General features: G+C 46.1%; 1 protein-coding gene across 2 annotated transcripts in view; it reads right to left on the reverse strand.

Annotated features, from left to right (window-relative positions):
* Window positions 1-216: 216 nt before the first annotated feature.
* LOC135908670 (uncharacterized) overlaps window positions 217-23,709 on the reverse strand; it is a 52,585-nt gene continuing 29,092 nt past the window's right edge. Inside the window, exons 5-9 of one of the 2 annotated variants that reach the window (XM_070534812.1) lie at window positions 18,792-19,039; window positions 9,112-9,446; window positions 4,389-4,630; window positions 1,196-1,390; window positions 217-659 (exon numbers count right to left, since the gene is read on the reverse strand). In XM_070534812.1, coding sequence (XP_070390913.1) covers window positions 390-659; window positions 1,196-1,390; window positions 4,389-4,630; window positions 9,112-9,446; window positions 18,792-19,039 — 1,290 coding nt within the window. In that variant the 3' untranslated portion in view covers window positions 217-389. Of the gene's footprint in view, window positions 660-1,195; window positions 1,391-4,388; window positions 4,631-9,111; window positions 9,447-18,791; window positions 19,046-23,709 lie in introns of both variants that reach the window. The other variant, XM_065440513.2, reaches the window with a different exon arrangement.

A 23,709-nucleotide genomic window follows, 5' to 3' on the forward strand; every position in this document is an offset into this window, starting at 1 on the left:
GTAATACCGTTTTACAAGTTACCGTCTTGTATTTGACCCAAAGTAATGGCAGACCTGCGATACTTCCTGTGCAAAGTGTGGTGGCCAGTTCCCTTCCAGCTGTCCAAGGCTGCTTTTGTTTTTTTCTGGTCAACCTCAGCACAGCTGTTATTCTTGTTTGCTCCATATAAATTCAAGTTAAAATTATTTAGAGCGTAAGGTACGACACACATCATGATAACATATATACCTTTATTTTCAGGCATGTAGAACTGTGGGTGACAGAAAAGCTCATCGAGTAAGAGCTCTCACTTTTCCAGCAATACGAGACACTTGTTTTCACCTAGTACGCTGCTACGCCTATAACCCACGTTGGTTCGGAGAGGCAAACTGGGCAATGGATTGTGGGACTATTTATGGGTCCTCGTAGAAAGAACAGAGGTAGCTGCTTTAACGATGCCCGCGGTTATTTCTTCGGGGGTGAACATTTTCGCCAAGTCCTCCGTCCTTGTATCCACCACGTCACCGATCTTGAGGAAAGAGCGAATGCGCCCGAGCACTTCGTCGCCGAGTCGACCAAGCTGAAGCTGCTTGGCGTACAGGTCTTGGGCGCTGCTTATTGTCATTGCTTTGTTGCCGCCCACCTTCTCCGGCCTTACGATGCCGACAAGACGCCAGAACTGCGTCGACACGTAATGAACACGGTTGTAAAGCGCACTTCTAGTTACGTTGTGGCCACGCCTAAGTGCTTAACGTTTATTGCAACTCTATCCGATAAGAATGTTCTACAGAAGTGCTACACCTAAGATATTATTTCACAGTGGCGGCTTCATTCCTTTTCTAACTGTGCTCGCTTTCTGTACTATGCGGCATAGTAAGCTGACCTAATTAAAGAACCTCACCAGTAAAGCGAATTATAGGATGCACTAGAATCATTAAGGTATGTTATTCGCTGTCCTGCTTGAATAAGGGAGGATACCAAAATTACGTCTATCAAGAGCAATACCAGCACAAACGCATGATTGCAAAGGTCATCAGCAATACGGACCACTAAATTAGCACTAATATGCAGCCTTGCCGTAGGCTTATGGCTTGGTCGGTCGCGCGACCAGAGCTTTCGGGTGGAGTAGGCTACGGTGCGTTCGTTGATAAGGCAAACAAACTCTATCAAGAAATGCCCACTGCCGAGTGGATTCATCAGTTGCACTGCACGTACTTCGTGACAAATTCGTTGAACGCTTTCCCTGATTTTCATCTCGGCCTCCTCTTGAGTCAGGGAACCAGCGCGCTGCACAATGCCCGCCAGAAGTGGGTGCCAGTGGACGAGCTCAAAGCCAATGGCTGCGCGCCTCAGCTCGCTTCCGAGGACAAACGCAGCGGCGTTGTGCAGGAGGCCAGAGTTCCTCCGGATCTGCAATTACCAAAAGAATTATACTGTACAGAGTAGTCCACCTAATTAGTTAGTATGGTAGATTAACAACTAACTTATAGTGTACAACCTAACAAGACATAAACCTAATTATAGTGCACTTGTCCGGGCTCATCTTTTTCTCAGTATCGCCAAAAGGGGGTGGGCCTACGAACACAGCAATGACTTCTACTGTCGGAGAGGCATCAGTGCTAGAACCAAGTTTTTTCTTTTTCTTTTTTGAATGGAGCTTAGCAGGATCATAGAATTAGACCATCCTAGCTTTCTGGACATGTATAGCTTCTTGAGGAAATTTTGAAATTGTTCGACAACGTGCACAGTACATCAGAATTCGTAGAAGGTGGTAACGAACTCTGAGAACGAGAATCAAGATGAGTGTCATGTTTCTGGTAACTTTTGATCAACTATGCAAGTATGCAGGTGAATGTCTACAGCATAAATTTGCTCTGTATTGCGCAATATTACGTTTATTGCCTAATCATTGCCTGGACTGTTGCTAAATAAATCCCATGAGAGAAAACGACGTTACTAAAGCAGATAGCAACTGCTTTTTTAGGGACTAGTGCTAAGGACTAGTCTAAGGACTAAGGACTAAGGAAAGTTAAGGACTAGTGCGGAAGCTAGTGGAGCAACAACGCGAACACAGGAGAACAAAACACCAAAACGATGCCTCCTCTGTCATTCAGCTGTTGCACTCTGTTTAAGATGTGCTTTCACCATGGTATTGGTACACATATATGTCATTATGAGCAGCATCGGCAGAATCATGATGGGTGCAATATCAAAACGCACTGCTATACCATGGGTTCCGTGTACGTTAAAAACAGATTGTCGTTTAAATTAATATCTGTTCGCTGCTGAGGTGTAGTGAGACGTTAAAACCTATGATATCAATCTTTACGGCGTGATGAAAACATATTTCTGTGAAAGTGATATGCCTGAAGCGAATACGTAATTGTCTTTCACGTACTACAGAATATACAATGGGATATGCACCTGCTTCAATGTCATGAGCAGTCTTAAGCAATTATTTGCTCGCAGCCTAGAAGGCCTAAGCCAAGCATCGAATTTTCGAAGCATCCATAGCTTTTGGACAAGTGTAAAAGCCCCGCACTTTAGAAGCAGGCCACTAATTTGGAATTCCTTTTCCGGTAGTTTTCGTATACTGCCATATCAAACTGTCGTCAGAATTCACGGGGGAGACATGAGTTACGCAGATAACCTTATTTCTTGAACAAATTTCATGGATCTTCTCATGCTAATTAAATTTTCTGTGCTAAGCTTAATTAGGTGACTATATTTTAAATATGTCAATTAATTCATAATATAGTCAACTGCCCTCATTATTTGCTCAAGGAACAAAGAAAATATATAAATAGAACGCGCCATTTATGTGAAATGTATACTGAAATGCTGAAATGTATGAGGAGGGCAGCGCCCCAACTAGAATCTCAGTTGAGCAATTATTTGTAACTTTACAGCACAATAAAGTTCTGTGTTAACAGCATGAAAAAAACAAGAAAATCCAATGAAAGAAGAAATTATTTGCTACTGAAAATGAAAATACTGCTGCATGCGTTACCTTCGATATATATTTAGCTTCATTATCGAAAAAAAAATATTGTTGCCCAAGCAATTTTAAGTCCAGGTATGTCGATGCAATAGGCAAGAAAAACGTCGAAAAACAATTTTTTCACGAACTGGGAAAGAAAATTGAAAAAGAATGAAGCGCTAAACAGTGAAAAATAAAATTGAAATGAAATGAAATCTTCATTCCCCTCCTCATGATTACAAAAGAAAGCGGGCTCAAGAAAAAATCGCTAGCACCTTGAAAAACCTCTTCAAACCCCACATTATATCCTTAACTTGACTTTAAGACTCGCGCGACACATGACTTTTAATGCCCAATAGGGGCATTGAGAGCCTGCACAAAACTGGAAGCATTTTGAGCACATGCTTAATTTGTAAGTGAACAGGTCTAAAAATATACGTACAGTGTGATTAATACAAAAATACATATACAAAATCGAATCGAGAAAATGAAACAGAAAGATCGCTGCTAAAGATTAGCGTTTCATGATTCAAATAAGAATGACAACGTAGTGGTTAACGTAGCAGTACAAAAACAAAACGAAAAGTGACCATGATGTTGCACGAGAACAGCCTCAAAGTATATTTCGTACACAATGTTTTGAATGTGTCCAGAATAGAGTAGAGGAAGTGTAAAACTTGTAATAACTTTTTTCGTCTTTTTTTTCTGGCAAGTTATTCCGTTCATGTATGTTAAGATAACCGGGAAGTTTATAGGGACATGATTGAAATTCGTACACAGTCCGACAAAACAGTAGGGACCAGGCGGGGCTACGCCGTACGTTGCATGAGGTAAAAGGGACTTCTTGTGCAAGTTGGTGCTTCGATTTCCTTCAAGGCGCTTCGATGTTTTCTTTTTTCTGTCCGCTTTTCACGGTATGTATTTCGTACCGCAATCAAGTATACCGAGTTATATAACGTGTCCGTTTTTGGGCACACCAAAGTTTTAAAAATTGCTTGCAGCAGACAACACAATTCCACACCTTGATCTAAATTACTCGATGAGGCGGTCATTACATTTACGAAATATCAAAATGCCTAATTGAATAATTAACATAATTACGCTGATGAACTTTTCTTCATTATTTACGTTAAGCCCCTATTTGAATATACGAATTATAGACGGTGAGTTTGCAAGGTGTATCCACTTGTGCGTCTCCCGTAGGAAGCGGTAAGCCGACGCTTTCGGTACAGAAAAGGAAAGGCCGGCTTCTCGCTCTCTCTCTCTTTTGCGATACCTTTCTGCGCTTTGTTGCATCCCGGCACGCGTGCTACTCAAAGAAACGTCAACGCAGATGACACACATATGCTACGTTTACAGAAAGCGCCAAGCGCAGTTTAGCGTGGTTGATGAAAAGAAACTGTCGTCGCCAACTTGTCGAGTGCTCACCGTGTTTGTGATGAGGCACCACGCTGGCATGTGCGCCCAATAGCCGTCCACGTGGACCCACGTGAGCGCGTAGTTCTCCTCCATCAACGCGGCCAGCGACGAGAGCAGCGTCCCGGTGCCTGGAGGAACCACCCTGGTGCCGTACTTGCGGACCTCCAGGCTAACGGACAGGGTGTGCAGTCGCCGGTTGCCACTCAGCCAGCGGCCCAATGCGGCCGCGTCTCGATCGTCCAAGGCGAAGTCTGCGCGGAAGTGACGTCAGACTGGAGCACTTGCGCGTCCCTATAAGGTTGCGCGCGAAGGAAGTTTTCGAGAAAGGTCCACGTTGACTTTCGAACAAGCTCGAGTTCACCAGTTTTGTATTGCGAGCCTCCCGAGAGGCGTTCAATACTTGAATGGAGCTGGTGGCTGAGCGAGTTAGTACGGGTGTGTTTTATAGAAGGTGCCTCAGAAAAAAACATAAACAGTAGGACGTTCTTGAACGTTAGTTGGTTCATAAGTGAAGGATGGTTAAAACTGTCCCAAAGAAACGAGGACAAGCGGAAGGAACACACAACACACCACGAGCGCAGTTACTCGCGGTGGTGTTATATATATATATATATATATATATATATATATATATATATATATATATATATATATATATATTACAAGACAATATGTGTGCTGTTTCTCCCGCTGAAAAAAATCTTGCGTCTGACGTGGAGACCATACATTCCTTCTTGTCTATGCCAATGCACGGTAGCGATCCATCGTGCTTCTTATGAGTTTGATTTGTTTTACAATATTTACTGTAAATAATGTTGGATATTATGACAAATACGCTTATATTGCTGTCTTTAGCTGATAATAGTTTTCCGCTGGAAAGCAGTGTATAGTGTTTAGTTTGCAATCTTCTTTTAATGTAGAACTTCGTTATGGTCGAGAGTTCAGTGAAGATCCGAATGCCGATGGACATAGTATTTTGAAGGTAAAACGAACGCTCTCCAAAGTACAGAAAAAGAAACGCACTCGCTTTTTAGCTTCCCTACAGATATCTGTTAATTAACGAATTCTTGTAATGGCGGGAAATTTGCGCTTTTCAGAAATAGTCAGGTATACAGCAAAACGGAAGCTCTGTTGGTGAGTTGGATGTTAAAATAAACGAGCACTGGCGCCTACTATGTCCTGGGAGTTACATAACGTACAAAAAATCTCAATATGCTAAATTAATAACTGAATAGTATGTGTTCCAAGCAACAAAGCGAGCGTTCAAAAAATGCTCGCGAGTGCGACATAGGTGATTGCGACTACACATTCGTCGGAGTTATTTGAAGGTGACGCGCACTCTCAGATGAGCAAAAGCTAATTATGTAATTTTGATAGTATTCATTTAAGCACATAAGTTCTAGTTGGAAATTCTTAAAGCGCGTTCTTAAAAATAAAGTCCGACGATTCTTCCTAATGCGAAATTTGAGCGCAGCTGCATGCGCGTTTTGATTTCGCGATATATTGAGGCAAAGAAATGAGCGCACCGACTGGCATAGAGTTTCCTACAAAATTACTAGAGAGAACTCTTGTGCTAGTGTCTACGTGAGCTACAATGGGAGCGATTGTCCCAGCATGGGAATTGTGGGAAGTACATGGATTTGCCTAAACTTCGTCTTTTTGGCTTCAAACGTCCTTGTGACTTTGTAAACTCGTCATTTTCATCAGTGTATTGCATAATAAATAATTAAATAAACATCATTAAAATTGCCCGACGGCAGGATTCGAACACAGGGACTCTAGTACAGAAGCCTGATATTCGAACCATTAAGCCACGGATGCATGTATCAACGAGCGAATGAAACGCACTTATGATTTAGTGCTTTGAGATGCTTGGCGCGTTTCGATTTGGGCACAGAGACAAGCTCAATCGTTGCAATTAATAGCAATTGTACGCGTTCCCGGCGTCTTCTGCACTTCGAAGAATATAGATTGCGCTGAAATATACGACAATAAGATTTATGTAGCGTAATATACAAAAACACAAGAACGTCAGAATCCATAAGCACGAATATCCGACAAATCCATGTACTTCCCATCATTCCCATGGTAGGACAACGACTGCAGCGCCAGAATTCCCTCTAGTAATTTTTGTAAGAAACTCTATGCCGACTGGGAATGGGCCCGTGCTGTCAGCGCGTTTGAAGAGGGAGGAGCAGTACGGGAACGCTGGCATAATGAGCGGCATCGGAGTCAGCTGTGGAAGATGACGAGGACGAACGCGCGAGCAGTGGCACGAGCGCGTTCGCGCTGTTAACCACGTGGGACACCAACGCTCAACCCCGGACCGGCGCTTAAGAGTTAGTACTCTAAAACAAAATGAAGTGGTGACGCGCTTACTAGCACATACGGCAAGGGTCACATCACATTTCCGAAGAAGCACAAATGCGAATTCTGAAAATCAATGACAGGCAGCCACGACAGTGCGCTCGTTGTGTAAATATCCACCACGCTCCGAAGTGATAAGCAGTACGTGGGTAATGAAAATCTCTCAGAACACGCTTATTATAGCTTTTACGACGGATATGCGGTCTTCGTACGTTGAAAACACAATTGACAGTGCTCTAATCCAATCTTACAAACGTGTCGCGAAGCATTTCCGTATTTCAACGTTCCGTCAAGTCATTCCAAGAATCCTGTATGATTTCCATGTAAATTAGAATTTATGTAGATAATACAAATTCCGTGAAATTTTCTTGAGAATTCTAGGGATAACACACAATATTATTGGAGTGCATACGGAACGATCCAACAAGGCTTCTTAATTCTTGCAAGGTGACGGGGCTCTCTACATTCATACAAGTAATCTCTTTACAGAAGCACAGCAACGTAAAACGTACAGCAGGACAGAAGAGACGCATAAATTACCCCAGGTGCCAAGTGCGTATCGTAATTTCCTAGCTTTTTCCCGCCAAAAAAAAACAAGCAGTGAAAAGCTACGTCTGGAGCATTAAGTTTATAAAAAAGAGATTGTGAAAAAGAACGAAATGGAATTAGTGTGTGCGTGTACGTGCGTGTGTGTGTTTGTGCTACATTAGGGCAGCGAAAACACAAGGAAATTTTATAGCCGAGAACCTTTACCCTATAATCACAATTCAGGTGTGCAAATTCCCGTGACTACAGCGAACAAAATCGACACTCGTGTCTCGTTATGCAAGACCAACCATATAAAACCAGCAGACAATGAAGCCAAGGAAAATATAGGGGTAATTAGCTTAGGTTGAAGCGGAAATGTAGAAAGTAATGAAGGGAAAATGAAAGTGAACGAAATGATAGCTTGTCGCCGGCCGTAGCCTAACCCACAAGCTTCACATTACACGTGCGATGACCTACTAATTCTGCTACGGCGACGTCAGCACACCATCCACTAACTTGGGTATTTATGCGTACTACTAACTACGAACTTGGTTATTTGTAAATACAACTAAGTGTTAGCCGGTGACGCTCAAAGCCATGGCGAGCGGATGTGGAACAACCTTTTTTCTATTTTTTTTTTGCTCACAGGCATCGCGTTTACACGTGAATTTAGGAGGGCAACCACGTGGCTAATAAACCCTCGTATTCTATGTAATGACGTCAAGGCTTCTAGATTCGAGACCGTCGCTATGAATGAACAAGATGAAGGGAAATAGAGTAGCTAGCTTTTTGTGATTCACGTCATACCACTCAGGACCATTAAACAATTACACTAGTAAGGGTCTTCGTATAAGAAAGCGGATTTATTGCGGGCCTTGTTCAGCAGGCTAAACACGTCTGTACGTGTAAGATAACACTACTTATACGTCACCGACGTAGCGACTATTAAAACCTGATTATTTAAAAATTGAAATACGCCGGCCGAAACAACAACCATTGACTGTAAAAACAGGCGAAAATTAGGTTGCCGCGGCGGAGGTGCTTCAACCATGAAAACGGTACATTTACCATTTGTTCCTGTTGAGATGTACGCATCCGATCCTTCCAAAAGCAGATGTTCATCAGGCAGCGCTATTTCCCCTGAGTCCTTCATTACCCGTGACAACAAGGACTTCAATATGCGAAACTTCGCTGCGCATCACGTCTTGCATGACGTCCATTTACGTCCCAAATATGAGCGCCTTGCGCTGTCGCTTTTGTTCTGGCGTTATCAAGAGGAACGGAACGCGAAAACTAAGCAGCGTCGCTGCCACATAGCAGTCGTTGACGCCACACCACCAGAACTACCTGATATATTACATATGTTTAGCATCCCTAGTTTACGTGTTTATCGGACTCACGTTTTTTATGTGGCTTATAAAGCCGTTCAAGCACCGACGAAGTAAGTGGCGGTCGGTTCCAGGCCGGTTTAAGCAGAGTTCACATGAAAAGCGTTTTGTTTGAGCGATGTTTGTTAAAATTGTGCCTATAAAAGGCCAACCAAAGTTCATCTCCTTCTGTTGATCCGGCATTTCCATGTACGAAAGTTTTGTTTATCTGGAGTCAAAGAAATGTTTATAAGTTTTTTTCTAAAGCGTGATGCAACATGTCATCACACTTTCGCCGAACTGAAGTGTTGCGGTTTCCTACCAACCACGTTCAACGCTCCGTCCTGGATGGAGAGTCTCTTGACCACTCAAAAGCGCGAAAAGCATCAGCATCGGGGAAAGGCATCGCTACGATATCGAGGCCAACTGGTACCATGGTCATGCGACCAGAATGTACAGTTAAAGCGTACTCTCGAGATGGAGTTCCTCGATGCTGCTGTTCTGGAAGAGGCCCTCGACAATGGTGTGTTCGAGGTGGTCCCAGCAGGGCATGATGACGCTGAGCATCCGCAGGCTTCGCGTCGAGGCCAGGTAGGCGGCCAAGAGTCGCGCGAGCTGCGGCGTCACGCCCCCCTGGAGATCCAGCGAGAGCGCCACCGCGTGGTCGGCGCAGTCCTCCGTCAGCCCCAGGCACACGTCGATGCTGCTGCTGTGCAGCAAGCCGAGCGGATGCAGCGCCGTCTCGGCCGACAGCTCGTTCCACGTTTCCGCGAGGGGCTTCATGTGCTCCGCGCGAGGCTCGAACCTGCGTCGATGTTCGGCGGCGGCAAAACTGTAGCCGTGGGCGACTCTCGAAAACCTACAGCAGCAGCAGATTTAATTCGGACGTCTTGAGTTTTTACAGTTCTGCCGGACCTCGACCGAAAGGTCGAAAATGAATGTTTCTTTCTGCTTTCCTGCAACTGTGCTCCGCCCCCCCCCCCCGCCCCCGCCACACACGTGCGTGTCCACTATGTGTCCAGTATGTGACCACACACCATGTGACCACTATATAAATATAGCAACGGTCCTGTTACTACCAGCAGGGGGGGGGGGGGAGCAAACGCTAAAATCACCGTACCTATGAAACAGGAACATCGCAAAACAATTTAGTCGCATGCTTGCAGCAACCTACTCTGGTGAATGTTGTATTTCATAAGAAGTGTACTAATAGCGTCAAAGAGTAAGACCCCATAACATGATAAACTATGAAAAACTACATTTTCCTTCACCAGAACAGGTTTATGATTCTCGGCATGTCGTTCGCGATTCTGCAGAATCACTTGACACTCGCGTTCTGAGTAGAACATTCTAGGTAAAATTGAAAAAGTGCTTTGGAAGCTGATTAAGCTATGTCCAAACGGCGCGAGCAGCGTATATGGTGCTTGTTTTAAAAGCGAGGCAAAATATGTATTCCAAGCTATCCAAACTTTCTGCTCATGAACTGAATCAGGATTAGTGTGGTTTGCTCTTCGTTAATTATTTCTCAAATATTTTGAAGCTGCGGCTTCTCACATTTTTGACTCAGTAAACTTCCTTGGCGCGGTCAGTACCTGATTATTTCTGCCTAATCGCTCGCGGGTGTGCTCAGTTCCGATAGATTTAGAAGGCTTGAAACGTAGCCATTTTGTACATTGTAATACCTTGTAGCAAAGTTGTATTTTCACTAGCGACTCGCTCAATCTTGTGGACCATCACGAAACATTGAGCTTCGATCATTCATGCGCTATCGGTGTATTCCGTCATTTATTGTGCTTATACAGTTCGCATATATTCAAGTGTGCGCCCATTCAATTATTGACACGTTGGCGATAGAGTGGGCGTTATATTCCGTGCCAGTTGTGTCGAAGCGTGTAAATACTGTGTGCGAAACGTACTATGACAGGAAGTGGCGCTACTCCCTTTGACACTGTTTAACGAGTGGTACTCACTCTTGCCGACGATACGGGGGTGAGGCACTTTCTTTGAAAGTTAGCGATACAACGGTGGTGGACGAACGAATTTCTGTATCCTCTAAGAAAGCCGCACGTCTCCAAATACCGGTAACACGTACGGACAGTTGCAGGAATGTTCCACGAACGTGGCTAAACAGATTCATTCTATTCCTTAATATGCCAGTCACTATTTGTGCAGCCAACTACTGCACACGCCTCCAATCCATATCATTCAATCCGGCGTGATTGGAACACAGCGCATTAGCGAAAACATAAGTTTCATTTCCGACAGCTGATCGCACAGAAGCAAGGTCGAAGCGGTAATGGTTTCGTATTCGTGGGCTGTCGCTGAGGCGACGTGCGGCACGCCGCCGAGAGCGCCATCTCGTTTCTCTAGAACAAACTTCTCCGCGAGAAGGGTCAATCAAGGTTCAATCATACAGCCTAGATGAGAGGCTTGGACGTTATCCATTGCTTTGTGGATAGAAGGGGCCTAATTTAGCACAGCTGTTATTTCAATAAAGAGCAATAGGGAGACTTCAAAGTGCGCTCATATTTCTAGATATGAAAGAAGTGAGAAAACAAGGTGGAGGTATGTCTAATTCGGCTAAATTGATAGCGAATCACGGCATTCATGTGACAGAGGACGCCATTCAATGAAAATCTGCCATCGTTGAACGTGGTTAAACCAAGTTTGCTGAGCGATAGCGTGTTTTTTCTTGCTTATGCTAGGACACATACGCTGCTCGGCGCCGTCAGCAACTACCGCATCTACAAATTGCACCACGAAACAACACACGGACGCTGGTCGGTGCAGCAGCAGCAGCGAGCGAATTGACGACCTTCAAGCTTCTTCTCGCCTCAACGCGAAGTGAGCGTCGAAAGCACAGCGCATACGAAGTTACCAGGACTCGCCGCCCTTTGCACACATCGCAGATCGCTTTCAAAGTATGGGCGCCCACGCGGCGTACGCAGTAGCCACAGGTAGTGGCAGGCTAGTAGACTCCGTATTCAGAAATAGATCTTAACTTGAAGCCCATGCTTGAATTAATACAAATTACGCCTGGTGCGAACGCGCCAGGCGTAATTGTATTAATTGTATTAAGTATTAATTGTAATTGTAATTATTGTATTAAGCTCACTGCGTTTCTTTCTGGCGCGTTCACAACAAGTGTCATTTAAATCAAGCGAAGCGTGTGCTCCAAGTTAGGATGCATTTCTGAACGCGGGAGTAAGTCCCAGTTTGGCTTTGGCTGAGCTTGAAGGCCAGATTAACGGAACCAGGCGTTTTCTGGGTCTGTACCAGGAGCAGTAGAGCTATCGTTCTAAAAGCAGGAAAATTTCCCGGCTATAGCGCACAATACAGGTTTCCGCGCACACGCCACCCTCAGGAAGTTCCTTGGGGAGGCTGTGAAATAAACCTCACAGCAACCGAGAAGTACCACTCGCCGAGAGTATTTCATTGAATGTCTCGAAAAGGCAGCCCTCAACATGGTTACAACGGCGTGATTTTATTATTATTATTATTTGTTTTGAACACATATACACATATACACAGGTATTAGGAAAGGGAATGCTAGGAGCAGGCTGGCAACTGCCACCGGAAGGGGCACAACGCCTGCCTAGTCTTCTGAAGGGAGGTGACAGCAACACAGAAATAGAAGATAGGAAGGAGGGGAGGAAAAATGAAAGAGGAAAGGAGAGCAACAGGACACTGCAACAGGACAAATCTAAAGACTAAAGTAGAACTCGGCAGCCAGAATTAAAGTGACGCCGCGTCGAACAGCCTCCACAATTATCAACCGCATCCATGGCTAGTTCGCTATGCGGCTAATTGTGTTCTGCACGATGAGACGCCAAGTAAAGATGCACGTAATCACCGTTTCACCGTTAGTCGGTTCACAATATACACTGTGTGGTGTTTGAACTCGCCACCTCCCATCTTCGAAGGAAGAAGCGTTAGGGTACAGTACTGATCACACACAGTAGGGCCGGTCACTGAAGGTCATGCTACTACAGAATGTTCAATGTTCATGCTACAAACGTGAACCTAAGTTAGTTCGTTCTATAAACGTTAGTAGGGCGCGATGGGCCTGATCACGTTTAGATGCACAGCCACTGGGGTATAAACATTCCTCGAGTGTCGCACACCGCAGGCCAAGGAGACGATAGTTTCTCACTAGCGACATGCGCTGTGCACTGAAAGCGGGACACTCAAATATAAGGTGCTGAAGTGTCTCGTAGCAGCCACAAGACGTACACAATGGACTTTCCGCACGCCCTTGTCTGTATAAACGTTCGTGCACGTTCACGCAGTCAACCTTTAGCTTGAGCAGTTGTGCTCTAGCGCGACGAGGCAAGCCTTGACCACGAACACGGGGCGCGAACGATCCATTTGCGACGCGCTGATTTGGATGCTGCTTGAGTAGGTGGCGACGAATCAGCAGACGAGCGTCATCAAGCTTGCACAAAATTTCTGGGCAGTCACAGTTGTTATGAACGCAACTTGAAGCGAGCCGATCAGCCTCTTCATTTCCGGTGATTCCTACGTGTGAAGGTATCCATTGAGCAACGAGAGATACCCCACGTGATTTAATTTTGCTCGCACAGTCATTAATACTGCGCACAAGTGGACAATCAAGCTCACTGCATTGTAACCTGCTAAGGGCAGTACGGGAGTCCGTAAAGATGACAACCTTCGATGTAAATAACTCCTCTAGCACGTATTTCAACGCAACATTAATCGCTGCTAGTTCCGCAGTTGTTGACGAAGTTGGATGAGGTATCTGAAAGATACGTCGTACTTGAGTTGAAGGGCAGTAAAAACTGCAGAGGCGCCTTGACCGTCGTTGTGTACAGATGCGTCTGTGAAAACTTGAAGATAATCTGGAAACTTTTCGAACAAGTGAGATTGAGCCATTGCCGAAACAGCCATATCAGACTTTTTGTGCACGTCAGGGATTGTGAGGAAAATGGGGAATACGTGTTTCGTGATACCTTTTGGAGGCGGAGACGTATCTGAAGCAGCACGTTCAGAAATGGTAGTGATATCCATAAATAATGCCGCCATTTTTCCCATGCGAGATAATGGGCGGTGAATCAGACGATCAAGGAGCCATTGACCATTCGATGCGCGGTGCAGACGCTCAATATGATATAGAGCTCTCTGATCCGCTTGCAGCCTCAGGGGTAACTGATGCGCCTCAGTAAGCAATGCAATAGATTGCGCCTCACGAGGTAATCCAAGCATTAGTCGAAGGGCAACGCGATGATCTCGCTCCAGTTGGGCCATCAAACTAGGTGGTATGTTCAAAACTGGTAATGCATACAGTATGCCTGAGAGTATAGATGACTGGTACACCTGAAGAGCCGTTGTTTGGTCGCAACCAGCACCTCGAGGAGTCAAGGCGGCCACATACTTAAGAAGGGAGTGCGATTTGCGTCGTACAGATTTAACGGCAGGACGCCAAGAGATGCGATCATGCACAATTAACCCCAAATAACGGTGTTGTCGCACCCAGTTTATAGGCGCTTCGTCAAGATACAGTCGGCTCATTGTTCGACGAGCGCGTTGTTTAGGGTGATATGCTATTGCAGCCGACTTAGCAGGTGATATGAGCAGGCCAACTTCACCCAAGTACTCCGAAGTAGCGTTGAGAGATCTTTGCAAGCTTGCACGAAGCCGCGGACCAAGGTGCGAAGGGCCGCTTATCCACAGAGCAATGTCATCTGCGTAGACAGCTATGCTCACAGGGAAGTCAGTGTCTCGAGGCAAATGACTTGGAAGCGCGGCGAGTACCGCGTTAAACAAAAGCGGCGATAACACGCTTCCCTGCGGAACACCGCACTTCACATTTCGGTATTCACTGGTTACACCTCCGACACGCACTTTCATCCGGCGCTCCGATAGAAAATTATGCACAAACTGGAGTAGACGACCCGAAATTCCCGCGGTTGCAAGAACGAAAATAATCGCCTTATGCGGAACTGAATCGAAAACTTGCTGTATGTCTAGGAAGAGCATGTAGGCGGAATGCTTGTTTTCTTTAGCAAATTCGAGTGCTGAGACAATGTCTGATATGCTGTCCAGAGCCGAACGGCGGCGACGAAAGCCACTCATGACATCAGGGAAAAAATTCAGCTCCTCTAGCCTGACATCTAAGCGAAACAAGACCATTCGCTTCATTAACTTGATGACGTTTGAAGTTAGGGATATTGGTCGGTAGGACTTGAGGTGTCTTGCCGGACCCCCGTGCTTTAAAATTGGTATTACAACGGAAGATTTCCACTCAGCAGGGATTACACCGGTTCTCCATAGTTCATTATACTCGTCCAATATACGGTCATGGAAACTCTTATCAACGTTCCGCAATGCTTGGTACGTCACACCATCTGCGCCTCGAGCAGTGCGGCGTTTGGAGAGGCTCAGCGCGTGTCGCAGCTCCTCAAGAGTGAAATCTGCCTCGTCCATCTGGCAAGCTGGACCGTAGAAAGCGGTTATGGTGCTGTGAGTTGTCAAAGAAGGAATGTCGCTGATTGTGGTGTCTCTGGATGCAGGAGAGACGAAAATGTCTGCAAATGCCTCTGCTATTACTTTTCGCGACTGGCCAGTCGCTATGCTCAATGTAGCCGTTGGATTCTTGCAGATTTCAGGAGTGCGGAGAGCCTTCAGTATGCTCCATACATTTCCAAAACCACTTCCAGTATGCAACGAACTACACAAAGCTTCCCAGCTCTTGCGACGAAGCTGTTTTGTATGACGCCGTATGGATGCATCAAGGCGATTGTATATAGTCCAGTCGGTGCGTCGTTTAGAGCGCTGTGCCCGTCTATAAGCGCGCCGTCGACATTCGCGGAGCCGCAAAAGCTTTAGATCGGGATCTGGTTTGCCGATATTCCGTCTTCGTTGTACTGTAGCTTTCTGTAAGCACTCACTCATAAGTTTAAATAGGCTGTCTTGAGATGCCCCATCTGAGATAAGCTGTCGGAACTTGTTCCAGTTAGTCATTGTATAAGCGACATCCTGGCGACCCGCAGTAGGTGTTGGTGTTAACCAAATGGGTAGGTGATCTGAGCCCCACGGGTCGGGTTCACATGACCAGGCTAAGCACACATCTCTCGTTGTTATCGCAAGGTCTATTGTGGAATGCTCCTTTCCTCTACCAATAAATGTAGGTGAACCGTCATTCAGTACTTGGAGATCATTCTTGATAATGAACTCGTTAATCTCAGCTCCACGATTGTCTTGGGGACGGCTACACCATCGTGGATGGTGGGCATTAAAGTCCCCGCATAACACAAACGAGGCACCACACCTAGACACTAAGCACTCAAGTAGCGACGTATCGGAAGAACGTGTAGGCCTGTTGTATATGCTTGCCACCGTCGTAGACACACCTCTGAGGCTCACAGTAACAGCTACACACTCAAACTCTCGTCGCAGATGCCGTCTGTGTCAATAACCGCGAAGTCCAAGTCAGCACGAACGTACACTGATGCTTTTGAAGCATTGCGCGTATGCGCCGCCTCCACACACTGGAAAGAGCCACAAGCTGGTTCCGCGCATCGAGTGTAACTGTGGGTACCCACGAAGCCTGGCAATCGATATTCGTCTTTCCTTACGTTAGTTTCCTGAAGCGCTATAACGTCCGGTGGAGTCTTCATAGCGATGAGTCGAAGGACTAAATCAGCGTGCCGCGGTCGCATCGACCTAACATTCCATTGCAGCACAAAGGGGCGAGGCTGCTGACAACTGTTAGAATTATTTCCGGTAAAACGTCTAGCGAAGGCCGTCAAGGACAGGAACGAGTGCCTCCAAATGTTGCTCTGCTGCTGACGCTGCTGGTGTCTGGCGACCAGCGATTAGAGATCTGATGACGTTGACAAGCATCTTTAGAAGATTGACAAGTTGTACATCGTCGTTGGCTGATACCGGTTCAGGTGCTGTGTTTGCAGTGCTTTCCACTGTGGTCGAAGTCTTTGTAGATACTTGTACCGGCGGTTTCGATGGAAGCGCTGGCCACGATGTGTCTGAGAGGCAAAAGGTCCGCCCCCCGTACTTTTTGATGTGTTGTTTCTTTGTCACTCTTTGAACGCGCTGCTTTTCCAGTCGCTGGGGCAGCACTACGGCGACGGGAGCTCTCATCTCCTGCTGCCTTCTTTATGGCTTTCTCTTTTAGTGCCTTTAGTTCATTCTTCAATGAGGGACATCCTTTATCCGTTGCCAAATGTTCACCATTACAGTTAGGGCACCGACATGCCTGACTTTCACAGGAATCTACATGGTGATTCCCACCGCATTTGGCACAGGACTAGGTCTCTGGTGCAAAAGCCCTGAACATGACCAATCTTGAAACATTTATGGCATTGCAAAGGCCGTGGTATGAAAGGTCGAACAGGATAGCGCACAAGTCCAGCCTTTATATGACTAGGCTGCTTTCCAGAGGCGAAAAGTATCTTCACGCACTTAGACGTGGCCAGCCTTCGGACGCTAATTATTTTGCATGGTGGCGTGCAAACGAGCATGTTCTTAAAAACGTCGTCTTTGAGATCCAAGTCCACATCAGATACGACAACAGCCACTATAGGTGTACCCTGTGGTATGTAGGGACGTGTGTGGACCCCACAGATTTCGGACAAACCAAGTAGAGTTTGCACCATCTTATCATCAGTCGTGTCAACGGCAATGACATTTTTCCATGGGTTCACGCGAACCTCTTGGATTAGTCCAGGGGCAAGTTTGAAGAAGAAATCATTAAGCTTCTGTCGAGAGATAGCATTCAGGCTTACCATGGCGTCGATGGGAATGAAAGCTACGGTCGTAGTCTTGATGGTGCTGTATATGATAGTCCCTTCACTTGAGGACGACGCCGGAGACGTCCGTCGTGGGCGGGGGTGTTTGACAGGTATTAAACCATCCGAATCGTCCTATCTTAAGTCAGAAAGCTCGGAATCAGTAGCGTCGGATTCTACTGCCGAAATGAGCCGCTTCCGAGCCGCAGGTGGTCTATGCTGACCGCCAGACGCGTCCAAGACTATATCTTCCATGGCAAGCTCCGCGGGGAGGATCTCCCAGCAGAGTAGAAGACTTCAGGGTTCTGCACAAACGTCGTTGCCTGTTACTGATGCACGAAAATAATGTGAACAGAGAAAAACTGCAGCACCAGAAAAAAAACCAGCAACCGAGCACAGTAACTTCGTCGTCGTTCTCGTGATTTTAGGAAAGAACACCGAAAAAATGCACATAGGACAGTCGCCGATGTTAGCAGCCCTCAAGTTCTCGCTACTCATCGTCACCAATACGGTTCCTGCAAGGACAAATTGCATTGGCGAAATGTGCCGAAAAGCAAAATTCAACACATTTTATGCAGCACGCTATACACGAGAGTTACTTCTCAGCCTGTGAAAGGACCTGATGTGTCCTAACGAGCGCCGTGTCCTGTGCGTCTTTCTTTTGACCTGTGTTGCGCCGTTCAAAAAATGTGTTGCGGGACAAGGTACATCAACCAGCTCAAATGAACCTGCTGCTAAGATTCGAATATTAACCCATATGGACATGGCGTTTTCAAACACCTCAGGGGCAGCTACAAACACTTTCCTCAAAAACGAGGTCCAAATGCTGACGGAGAAGCTAACGGCTAACAAGGCAGCAGCTCAAAGATAACTCAACTAAACCAAATAAACTGGTCGCAACAACGCTTTTGAAATAGAGGCATCTTGCTTAAAGCTATCGTTTTGCACGGCTTTTCAAAGTCCTTAAAAACAATAACAGCGACATCATAGCAACAAGCTGGCCAAAATTACGGCAAACACCACTTAGCGTACTTCGACCTTTCGAGAACTCTCATTGCGCTTTGTTTAGGATCAAATATTTTATGCCAACAAACGCTAGTCCTCGTGCGTAGTTATTAACTGTCGAATTCAAATTAGGCAAGCGTAAATAACATTGCGGTTCTATGAAGAAAATCATGCACGCAGTGCCTGATAGCAAGTGGATCTAGCTAGCAGATATTTGTCAGTGTGACTCTGGCAAGCTTAGTGATGACAGGGCCGGAGCGCGCATGCCTCAGGCAATTGTGCGTGTCATTTCGCTGGCACTGGACTCTTGCGCGTTTCGTAGGCTTCGGCGGAAAAGAGCAGTGACATTGCGCGATCAGTGGAGATCTTCTATCACTTACCTCCCGACTGTGGCGACGTGTGCAGCCCGCGGCAACAAGACCTTTCCGCGGTTGAAGTGCGTTCGGCCGAACGCGAATATCTCGTAGGTTAGCTCTTCAAGCGAGGGGCAGTCGTGGGCTGCTCGCAGGAGGCGCCGCGCATCGCTGGTCGAGATGCCACCCATCACTGCCAGCCGTCGTAAGGACGTAGTCCTGCTTAGGGCCTCCACCAAAGCGTCCACTACCCAGGCGTTGGCCGATTGCTCGAACTGCAACTAAAAGATAATACACATCACGCTCCCATTCCGAACGCCAGGACATTGCGAGATGTCTTTCGAACGCTCGAAACGGAGCACTCAAGACAAGGCCTATAATGTTTCTCAAAAAGGAAACAACGGTCTTTGCAATAATATAGACATGGGGCCGTATAACGTAAAACTATTCCAATATGTTTTTATTCAAATCTCCTGACGTCAAATTTGCGTAACCGCCGACGCAAGCATCGGGTGGTCACCCGCAGGGTTCTGTGAACAAACCAATTATATGCTCCCCTTGTTTATAGGAGGCCACTTTTGTTTGCTTGAAAAACGAATAACATTGTCTGCAATGAGCGGCTTGCCTTATCTAATTGGCTCACAAGAGGCGAGGAGCATGCTCAAGTGGAGAGGGATTCGATGGGGGCGAGCCACTGCACTGAATATCGATAACCAGATGAAGAGGGTGGTGCCGGCGTCTGCGATTGGTCCACTTTCTCCTGCTTAGCTTGCGGTGGCTCGTCGACAATCGCGGCGGCATGCAGCGGACGCTTAAGAATGACGCTAAAACGAATCCTCAGCAAAGAAGAGTTGGCAGAACGAGGTCGTAAACGTGCCGAAAGTTCTGGAAAACGTTACACGGCCACGCAAAAAGCTTTATTGCACGCAAATAAACCCATTCTCTCCTGCAGGGGCGAGTAGCCAGTGCCGGAGCCATCGGCGGCAGCCATCATTTATTACTTTCGGAACGGGGCAGCCTGCGGCTATTCAGAAGAAAATTCAGTTTTGTTCGGCATATGAATACATCTTTAACGCATACGCGTCACTTTGACGCGGTAAGTTTTTGCGGTTTTGTGACGTCGTGTGAGCGGCAGGAGAAGTGGGCTCATCCCAAAAGCTTTTGTCCAATATCCGCGGGCTAATGGCAAAAAGGTGTCGAATCAGAATTAACTATTTTGTTTTGTTCGGTCAAATTATGCATAATCAGTGTGTACACGTCATATCAGATGGGGAGCCATTGCGGTTTTCGTGACGTCGCGTGACAGACAGGTGAAGGGGGGATGGTCCAAAAAAGTTTTTGACCAATCGCGGTGGGCTTATTGCAGAATCGGAATCGAAAAGTTTGGAATAGTTTTACGTTATAGCGCCCATGCTTTACCAATAAAGATTTACGTTCTGCAATGTGGGCATCGCGTCTACTTTTCATTTCGTACAAGTCTGCGTGATCCATCTGCGTTTTCTTATTCGTTTAATCTTTCGCAGGAGGGGACATTTGAAATGTTTCCTATTTATGGTCGCCATATATAGAAGCCGCTCTAAAGTATTGACCCCCTAATATTCCAGCTTTTAGTTGTGCCATCCTAGCAGATAAATGATGAAGTGGCTCCGACGTTTAACAGTGAAAATTTTAAGGGGTGTGGCCTAACGCTTCTCGTGTTGCGGCGGCATGGTCGGTAATAAATGACGAACAACACCTGGCAACGCATCGTGGGGTGCTATAACCTTAAGTTATTCCAAACTTTTCTATCCCAATTCTTCAATCAGCCCCCCATCAATGGTCAAAACATTTTGCCCCCCCCCCCCCAACTTCACCTGCACTCTCACGCGACGTCACAAAAAAAAAACCGCGAAAACGCCCCATCTGACAGGATGTGTGCACACTGATTATGCATGATTGGATCGAACGAAAGAAAAATAATTATTTCTCATTCGACGCCTTTTTCGCCACAATACTGTGCCATTGGTCAAACATTCTCGGGAAGCACCCACTTCTGTCCCGCGACATCACAAATGCATGAAAACTCATAGTGTAAAAGTGACATGCACACGGAAAACACGCAATAAGTAATAAGAAATAATATGCCGAACAAAGCTGAATTTTTTGCTGAATATCCGGATGCTGCCCCGTTTCGAAAGGAATAGAAGGTGGCTGCCCATCGATTGTTTTGGCACTATAGCTATATACTGGGAGCGATCACGCAGCATGATTTGCGTATAATAAACATTTTTCCGTGGCACTCTAACATTACTGAGCTCTTTCGGCATGTATGCGACATCACTCTGCCAGCTATTCCTTGGTGAGGATCCTTTTTGGTGGCATCTTTAACGTTACGTTGAACGCCACTGCGATTTTAGACCATCCACTGCAAGCTCATGAGCAAGGGGAAACGGATCAATCACAGACGCCGGCCCCACCATACTTTCAGTGTTCTGTCTCGGCCCCGTCGTATCCTTCTCCACTGGGTCGTCCTCGCCTCTTGTCAGCCAATTCGATAAGGTAACCTGCTCGCTACAGGCAATGCTATTCGCTTTGAAAGCAAAAAAAAAAGTGATCTCCTATAAACGAGGAGCGCGTTTCATAGGGCTATTCAGACAACCCTGTGGGTTGCCGCCCGATGCTTGCGTCGGTGGTCGTTTGGAGATTGGAATAGTTTCACGTTACAGGGCCCCTGCTTTGGGTGCCCGAATCAGTTTGAAAACGTAATTATGACTAGTGATAAATCAAAAGTAGCCGTGTACTCGCCGTGGTGGATATGGCGTTGTGTTGCAAAGCACGTGCCTGTGGAATAAGATCCCTGGCCGCAGCGATGCGAGCATTGTTCAAAGGCTCCCGTGTATCGTGCATTGAGTGCACGGTAAAGAACGAGGGGACGAATTCGCAAAGCTTTTTGTTCGTAAGCGCTGTTTTTCATTGGCCTATCGCCCTCTTTAGTAATATCTCCTACATAGCTACTGGCTGCCCGTACGCTTTTAGGGTTAGAACGTTTTGTGATTATGGGCCCAGAGGTGGTAAAAATTATTCCCTGAGTCACCCACTACTGTGTGCATAATGAAATTGTAGTTTTGACAGGCAAATCGTAATACTTTTTTAAAAGTTACCATGCGTATAGTTAACTCGAATAAACAGCAACTTCTCTGCATTTTCATGGCACATTTTTTGAGCGGCAGGTGGATTAACTAGCGCGATGAGCGTTGAAAGGTACGAAAATGTCCAAGCTCTGTTTCACTGGCTTGCAGTTAGGCACGTCGTATGATTGTCGGAAATGCGCGTTAAGTGATCCCGTTTTCCGCTTTTGAAAGTAAGTTTTCTGGATCATGTATTGTGGAGACACCGTGGCCCCGAAGCCCTCGCCAGCGTGGGCGGTATGCTGATCTTCCTCCTCTTCACCCGTGCACCATGTCATGGGGGTTGCCCGTTCCTGACACACAACACTGAGTCCTTACACTGTCCGTCCCTCTGCACAGCTAATGGTGCCGACCAGCGATGAGCTTTGGCGATGGCACAGTTTGCGTCTGGGTAGCAGCTTGCTTGTGCTCCAGCGACAGCGGCCGGCATCGTCCAATTTAGCCAGGCTCTTCTAGGTGCACAAGGGCCCTCAACCTGGCTGGCTTCTCGCACGCTAACCTTTATTTATCATATATAGTGGTTATCTTGAGACGCCATTGCTTCCGTTTGGTTACCAATATTCACCATTGGACGCCATATAAAGCAAAGCGCCCCTAAGCGCACCCTTCCAACCTCAGCCAGTTTTTTCCCCTGGCACTGGAAAAGTGAAATTCAGCATATCTGACTTGGAGTGTCCTTCGGTGCGATAGTACAGGCACCTTTTTTCATATGTAATACTTCTATTATCAATTTGAATTTTATCATAAAATCATTTCTTTGTCACGGGCGTCACGTTTCAAACGTCTCAAAGTGCTGGATGGCGCAATTGAACATGGTGAATATGTTACGTGATTTTTCTGCTATGCTAACGGAACCGGTTTGTATACTTACAATTCGGCGTTATTTTCTTTTTAGTTTTGGGAGTGAGAGCGATGTTTCAAGGGCGACATGGCAGACACAGCTGTTTGCCCAAGTGGGTGATGTAGGCTAAGTATGCTATATGCATTGGAATCTGCTACCGGAAATCATGCGCGAAAATAAGCTGCATGAAGGGAAGCATCTTTCGTGATCGAATGGCCTCGTGGCTGCCTATAAATGGCAAAACATAAGAAATTTACACAAAATTTCAAACCTCTGTGACCCTGAGGAAACCACAGAAGTTCCAGGGAAGCTTGAAAATCGATCCACGATAGACGTAGGGTACCATAAATCTATAAGGAAATAGAACGAATGGATGGGAGAACTTGACCGCCTTAATCAGCGAGCACCATCTACTCAGGTGACCATTTTTCAAAAGGGAATGACTTCAGCTATTTACTTGATGTTGTACGGATAGCAGGTCAACGCATTTTTCTAGTTTACGTTTTTAAATATAAGGTTTTACTTTCTAAAACCATGATCTGATTATTAGACATGCTGTATTGAGCGATTCCGAATTAATCTGTCCACCTGGGGTTCTTTAACGTGCATCTAAACCCGAGTAAACGGGTGTTTTTGCATTTCGCCCCATCGTAAAGCATGAGGTCACGGGATTTGCTTAGCAGCGCAACACCAGTAGTTTGTTTTTCATAATGTGATCAGATACTGATAGTTTCGGCTGGCATTGTGCCGGCAGCTCATCATGGTAATTGCTTCATGAGTCGAAAAGGTGGTGGCGTCATTCGAAACGACCAACATGGAAAGTCCAGCAGCCAAGGAATGGTTGGTGTTTCGGATGAAGTCAGCTTGCTGGCATCGAATATTACAGTCGATGAGGTTCATTAAAAGAACATGCAGGCAGCGCTCCACTAGGAAAAAA

Source organism: Dermacentor albipictus, chromosome 3, assembly GCF_038994185.2.
Source record: "Dermacentor albipictus isolate Rhodes 1998 colony chromosome 3, USDA_Dalb.pri_finalv2, whole genome shotgun sequence".
In the NCBI taxonomy this organism is placed as follows: domain Eukaryota; kingdom Metazoa; phylum Arthropoda; class Arachnida; order Ixodida; family Ixodidae; genus Dermacentor; species Dermacentor albipictus.